General features: G+C 41.0%; 1 protein-coding gene across 1 annotated transcript in view; it reads left to right on the top strand.

The window, feature by feature from the left end:
• The window catches only part of psmg3 (proteasome (prosome, macropain) assembly chaperone 3), a 54,622-nt gene that overhangs the window by 45,399 nt on the left and 1,458 nt on the right, over window positions 1-7,765 (top strand). Inside the window, exons 2-3 of the mRNA XM_060038556.1 lie at window positions 6,477-6,564; window positions 7,185-7,405. Of these exons, the coding sequence (XP_059894539.1) occupies window positions 7,193-7,405 (213 nt within the window). The 5' untranslated portion in view covers window positions 6,477-6,564; window positions 7,185-7,192. The remainder of the gene's footprint in view (window positions 1-6,476; window positions 6,565-7,184; window positions 7,406-7,765) is intronic.

The raw sequence follows: 7,765 nt of genomic DNA, 5'->3' as shown, positions 1-7,765 counted from the left end.
CTAAATGTGAAATGTAACTTAATGCTGACAATATAATTGAAGTATTGGAGGAAATATATGGATTATCCTGCAAGAGTAATTTGAGTTGTCTGAACTGATGTATTGATACTGAAAGCTTGTCCTCCAATCAATCAATTGAATCGGAAAAGGGTGGAAAGAGATTCAAGCTCCATTCTCTATTTAAGATGGGAGGAGGCTACAATCCTTTAACTCTTCCAGCCATTGAAACTATGGATGGTATATACTAGTAGTCTTTACGCTAATTGTCATTTGTGGGCGGCGTTTCTCCTCAATATGTATAATCATCCTACAATTACCCGCTATTCTTCAACAGCATACCTCAATAAGCTAAAAAGTATGATACAACTACGAGTATACCCTGTGAATAGACATACTGACAGACTTTCTTGGAAATAACCATGATCACAAAATATTTATTCCTAAAATGAAGAAAATGTTTTTTAGTTTACAGGATAAAGGCACTCCCTTTATCCTCTTCTGTGGAGGCAGCATCTTCATGTTTCAGCCTAGCTCTCCATTCTACTCAAAAAGCTCTAGTTTGGCACAGACTCCGTAATTAAATGAGGCTTTGTCTGTGCTGAATACTGTTGTCAACCCTCAACACTGCTAAAGGAAAAGGGAGGCAAGTCTAGAGGTGGGCAATAATCCAACGTTATTGTTTAACGTCTTTGAATTGTATTGTACCGTCATGAAATTAAGGTATCAGACCTCTCATGAGACCCAGTTTTATACTCGGTCTTAACGAGGAGATATGGCCCACAAATGATCTAAATATGAGGTTCAAAATGTCAGAGAGAACGGAAAACTACTTTTAATGACTATACTTTAAATTCCCATATACTTCAATGTAGTGTCCCTCATTGTTACTGTTAAGTGTGGTATTTTCAATGCACAAGCATACCGTGATTTTTATCGAAATTGTGTAAAATGCATGAATACCCTGATAATACAATTTTCCATATAATCCAGACCTAGCTCCCACAACAGAGAAGCCCTTTTCTAGGCAGCAAACTTGAAGTGGTTACTCAAAAAAGGGAGCGACGTGCAAATGCACATGAAAAGCACAACTCTTCCTCAGTGCTGAGGCCACCAGTGTTGCTTTATTCATCACCTCGATTCGGGGCTGAACTCACAATGGTTGCTCCTTCGAGGAACAACGGGCCGAATACACAGCGGAGTCGCTCTCATGGCATCTCCCTTAAACATGAAACGCTCAGAGGAGCAGCACCCCGTCTCTCTCCCTCTCGCGCTGTCCCCATCTCTTTCGTTGTCACCCTCTCTCTCTCACTGTCTCCCTCTCTCTTCTTTCTCCCCCTCTTGCTGTCTCTCCAACTCTCACGTTGTCGCCCTCTCTCGCTGTCTCTCTTTCTCTCTCACTGCCTCCTTATCTCGTTGTCTCTCTCTCTCTCTCTCTCGTTTGTCCCTCCCTCTTTCTCTCTCTCTCTCTCTCTCTCTCTCTCCCTCTTTCTCTCTCTCTCTCTCTGTTTTCCCCTCTCTGTCTCTCTCTGTCTCTCTCTCTCTCTCTCTCTCTCTCTCTCTCTCTCTCTCTCTCTCTCTCTCTCTCTCTCTCGCTCTCGCTCTCTCCCTCTATATCCCCTATGACTTTATTTCCTTCTCTCTCTCTGTTTCCCTCTCTTGTCGTCTCATTCTCTCTCTCATACAACAGCGACACGAGGCTCTGAGCCCAACTGTAAAATATGCATATCAGTCGTGTTTTGATCTGAAACATGAAACACACGCTGACACACATACACACACACGCACACACACACACGCACACACACACACACACACACACACACACACACACACACACACACACACACACACACACACACACACACACACACACACACACACACACACACACACACACACACATACAGACACACACATGGTGGTTTCTGGTTCATGGTGAGAGCAGAGCAGGTGAACAAGTGAATGTTCCTCGCTCACATGAAACTGCCGTGTATTCGAGAGCACATCTCTCGTCTCCACTTTGTTTCGGTTCTGGAAGCAGCTCAGCGTGTTCAATTAAAATCGAAAGTCATTGAAAAAGTAGTCAGGGTTGAGACTAAATAGATAGCTCTCGGCCTCAGCCCGGGGACATAGGCGAAGCCCTAATTGTGTACATTGAAAATGAACATTTAGATGTGTAATTGAAAGTGAACAGACATAGTATGCAGTGGGAAAGGAAGGCTTAACTGAAGAAGAACAAATTACATTTTGCAGGGAATTAAATTAATGCTCATGCTAATTAACTAGAATACTAACTACAATACTTAAGAATACATACTTCCCCTATAACACACACACACACACACACACACACACACACACACACACACACACACACACACACACACACACACACACACACACACACACACACACACACACACACACACTGCTAATTCAATACCCTACTAACAACTAATTATATATTATTATAAACAATAACAATAAGCATTGTTGTTATTATCACTATTAATAATAAAGTAGGCTATCCGGTATCCACATAGGAGAAACATGTAGCATTTGACCCAATGGAGAGGTAGTGGTAGTCATAGTGTGCTGTGTGATTATTATCTCAATAATAAAGATAATTGAATCTGAACAGAATATCATCATCAAGCGAATGGGATGTTTAATGACACCATTACAATGTCAATGCCTCGCAGTCGTCCTGAATTAATGAGGTGCTGCTGCCAGACAGACCAGCAAGATGATCAGTAGAGTGAATTACCAATTCGACCTAGTTTAATTAATCAGCCGCTCAATACATTGATGGAAAAGTAAACAGCTTGTCTTTCATTTTGATGCACATACAAAGCTGATTACAGTTAATAGACTCATCAATATAACATGCTTAACTGTGTGTGTAAAAGTAGGCCCATATTAGTTCTCCTATTGAAAGAACTCATCTTTGAAAGTTATCATTATTGAAAGTAACTAATGACATGCCATGGCATCAGGGTGCAGCCTCCGTTATTAGATGAATGACAAAGTATTGCCCGACCCAACAAAATAAAACAACATAAACAAACGAAGAAGGCAAACTAATTAGTAACTTTAGCAACCTTTAAGCTGCTGTAGGCAGATTTGATAAAGTTATAAAGTGCATGTGCAGAGAGCAAGTTTTTTTAAATAAACAATCAAAGAAAGTCCCCTCCTTCTCTGCTCCCTCCCGCCCTACATCCCTCCCTAAAGTTTTGCATTTCCAAATCTGTAATTGACAGGCAAGAAGGATGTCCCAAACCTATCAGGGAAGAGATGCCCTAATTGGTCAGCAATTTGCGGGTCAAGTTGAGAGGTCAATCATAATACATCTGAGGGGACAAGGATTATGAAATGTCCTGTAATAGCTCATCAACTTCATCCTCCTCAAATGAATATTTTCGTTGTGTACTAAAATTAAAACATTAGTCTTCGGCATCGTACAGTTGCTAAGGTGCAGGTGACGGGAGTGTGCATCATTTTCCCCAGGTGTTTTGCTGCCTTCGTACGCGTTGGGGCTGGGGGTTGCTGACGCGTTCTCACATGGTTCTCGGGGGCCCGTGGGCCCTTGAGATTTGTTCATGAATAATAAAGACTTCATTCAGTTGATTCCGACTGGAACCAGAATGAAAGTAGAAATATTAACATAATTCATGACACCGGTGTTTCCATGCAACAAGAAATGTGAAGAGGATAAATTACTAATCATCCTCCCGCAGTCATACTTTAAGCGGGAAACATGCCAAAACTCATTTATACAAGTACTTCTGATTTCATGTCTCAAAAGCCAAGTAGGCCAAGTAGGACTATCAGAGAAAATTACGGACAAGATAAAAACTCTTTCAAGAGCTTATCTCCAAGAAACAGGCAGGAAGACAATCAGCAACAGGGTGACCGATTATTAATAACATCTCGTAATCTGCACCGAACAGGAACCACATTCAGCGTCCATATTATGTCGTTATATCAGACCTCAATGTTCATCCAATGCCAAGAGTAGAAGGTGTCCCACTTGTAAAGGCGTAATATGCTTGTCTTTTATTGTGGTCCCACAGATTGCTATGAAGTCATAGCACGTCACTGAATTGAAGAAAGCAATCCTGGCTTGGACCAAATGGGAATGGGGATTTTGAGTCCTCTGTAATGAGAGCGACAGAAACAAAAGGGTTAGAGGTTTAGGCCTTTGAGTGGTACGGTCTAGAGAGTAAGTGAGGGGGCAAAAAGGGTGTAGTAAGGAGCTAGGAAGGTTATGGACAGGGTCAAGAGTTGGAGAGAATGTAAATACAGCAGAAGAGCAATGTGTCAGCATTCTCTTTAACACACCGTGATTAGTAATCTATCATGGTAGGACCTATTACCGGTAGTGCATACATAGATTGCCTTCAATCTGTAACACATTTTGGTGTCATGAAATAGATTATAGATTAATAGATTTTTGTGCTATACATTTATCATGTAGTAAAGAAATAAAGTTATAAGTTATAGTTTTAGTTATAGTAAATCTTTGTACTTTGCTATCTTTTTCATCACAAAGTGAGCATAACAACATGACTTACAACTTGCATTACTTGTCATACTTTTTAAACAATGTTTAATGTTATAATTCTACTTTAAATTGCTTATACTTTTGATTTATTGAACCATATAACTATAAATTATATATATATATATATATATATAAATTAAAGTTTCTTCCCAGGAAGCCTCAGACGTCTGAATAAAATGTTACATAATCTGGACATATGAGATGTTGTAAATAATGTATACCAAAAAAATAAACCTCTCACATCCTCAATTGAAGAACTCTGGGCTGGGACAACAACGAGCATTAAGGTCCCAGCGCTTTCATTCTTCAGGATCTTCTTTACTGTGATGCACAGAACACCATTGCGACATAGCCGCTGTGCGTGTTCCCGAGAAGCGTTCCATGTCCTCATTGCCTCCCTATTGTTTCTCGTGTCACTTGTGTGAGGCCCGAATACATTCCCCCTCGGTGCATTACCCTTGTGGGAATAACAGACCGACGCAACATACAGCCAAGTGATAGTGTTGAATATTTGATATGACCACAATGTTGAGTCTGAGGCGGCACGTATTTCAAACAAACGAGGGGGCCCATCCTTTTATGTAACCCGAGAATGCTTTGTTTGTACTTTTAACACCCAAATGAGATTCCATAATAGTGCTGTCCGCTGCGCAAGGAGACACACACAACTAATACATCAGGTGACCATGCAAGTGTGTCAAGGACACACACTGGAGGGGCCTGGAGTGATTGATCAAGTACAACAGAGAGCAGTAGAACCACCAATTCTATGAACAGGGCCGTTTATTCAGAGTGAATAATAATTTCGCTGAGCCCAGTCTATTTGACGATCTGAATTGTGTGTGTTTGTGCGTGTGATATCTGTGTGTGTGTGTGTGTGTGTTTGTGTGTGTGATACATGGGCGTGATATGTGTGTGTGTGTGTGTGTGTGTGTGTGTGTGTGTGTGTGCGTGTGTGTGTGTGTGTGTGTGTGTGTAATTATTGTGTGTGTTTGTGTGTGATACCTGTGCGTGTATGTGTTTTTGTGTGTCTTTGCTTGTGTGATGTGTGTGTGTGTGTGTGTGTGTGTGCGCGCGCGCGTGCGTGTGTGTGTGTGTGTGTGTGTGTGTATATGTGTGTGTGTGTGTGTAGCGTTTGGATAGTGAAAGACGCTTTATGTGGCATGGACATAACTTCAGTGCCACACAAGCAACCCGAGGAAATAATTTGCAGTGTCAGCACTTTTATTCCCTCCCCTACCGATGCATATGCCTGAGTAGCCCATCACTTCTTGGCTGTGAGTAGCCAGCCTGTGACATCTGTATAGAAAGATTAATACAGCAAAACGTTGGGGGGGGGGGGGGGGGGGGGGGGGGTACGGTAGGGGGTACTATACATACATCTTGTTATAAACTGATGGTATTATCATGGCAGAAAAATGTAACAGTGTTTCATCATACTAGCCTAATCTAACTCAATATGGTTGAGTTAATATGAAATGTAATCGTCCCTTATTACAGTAAATATACAATTTTTCTGCACTGCGTTTTTCTCAGATTGATGTATTGATAGGTGGATACATGTGTTAAATAACTTCACCCTTAATAAACTTTGATTATTTGATTGTTAACTGAGTACATACGCTAATATTGCATGCTTGTTGTGCTTTCATATGTATCCTCCTATATAACCTTCTGGCTATACTGGAATATACAACAACTCCTTCAAAACATTGTGTGCATCTGTTTGTGAATGAAAATACGTGTAATGGAACATTATTTTATGAATGAATGTGCTCGAAGTTCAATAAAATGATAACATTAAGCGATGCCTCGCCTACCATGACGTCACTAGTTCATACTGTATATTGCTCCTTCTGCGCATGTTCAAACAAGCGAGGGAGTTTTGGTTGCCTGCTTCTTGGGTGGTTGAAGAGCATGACAAAGCAAAAGCGAAACTGTGCGAAAGTGCATCGCTGACATTGTTTCTGAAAGACCTAATTTACTGTTCCTGCTCTGTGGTAAGAAGGAAATCATTGTTGTCCGCAGCTACGCAAGTACGCTTTGTCCCTGGAGCTAATGTTTGCTACTGCAGCTTATTATTGTCTTCTTCCGGGCTTGTGCTCATGGTGTGTTTTGCATCTGAACGAACACGTGTATTTAGTGACATTATATGAGGTCCCAATCGCTGTTTTGAATGGACATTTGAGCCTGAACACCTTAACGTGTTTGCTATAAAGGCGACTGATGAGTTACTGTTGGCGAAAATGAATCTGCTAAACTAGCAGACAATGCGGACTTAACGTTAAATCAGTAGAATTAGCTATGGCGCTCAGGACGTAGGCTATAATAAATGAGGATGTTTGTGTTTTACTGCGTGTAAAGAGCACAACATTTTCACAGATGTAGCAGAATACCAAAGGTATCTAACTTACACTGTGTGTGTGTGTGTGTGTGTGTGTGTGTGTGTGTGTGTGTGTGTGTGTGTGTGTGTGTGTGTGTGTGTGTGTGTGTGTGCGCTTGCGCGTGGTGGATTTCATTTTCTCTATGGGATGCATGCCTGCGTGTTGCTCATGGAGTTTACAATCAATTAACTGTTGTTAATGTTTACTCTTATTCGTCCTTAATCTGCGTCCTACAGGATTGAACATGTCTACTACCATGATCAAAACAAGACAAACGGAGAAGGAAATCAATGGAGTCAGGACGCAGGTCATCTGTACCGAATTCAGCAATTATATATTCATAGTTCTCACACAATATGGGAAGATTGGAACGTTGGTGTCCGTCACACCAGAATCCAAATCAAGTGATGTCAGCATGCCAATGTTCACCACCAAAGTACTGATGGGAAAAGATGAGGTACAGTAAATATATAATTACTGTGTGAGTTTATCTAAGGTTTTAAAGCTATTGAAAAACACACCCTGACTTAAGGATGACTCTTTACATCCAACCACACTACCAGCTACATTTTCTCAGAGTGAACCCTCCCAGCCAGGAAAGGTTGTGTACAAACGCATAGACACAGCAGACACTGTTTATAATAATAAATAATAATACATTTAATTTAGAGGCGCCTTTCAAGACACCCAAGGTCACCTTACAGAGCATATGATCATTTGTATAGCCCGTTATCATGTTGACTCTTGTCACATGCTCCCTACTCGGTTGAATTCAGTTCAGACAGGGAGAGTTGTTTTTGAGTTTTTCTAACAAGTC

This window comes from Gadus macrocephalus, chromosome 2, assembly GCF_031168955.1.
Source record: "Gadus macrocephalus chromosome 2, ASM3116895v1".
In the NCBI taxonomy this organism is placed as follows: domain Eukaryota; kingdom Metazoa; phylum Chordata; class Actinopteri; order Gadiformes; family Gadidae; genus Gadus; species Gadus macrocephalus.
The sequence above is the reverse complement of the archived record's forward strand: the minus strand, read 5'-3'. Positions and strand labels throughout refer to the sequence as shown.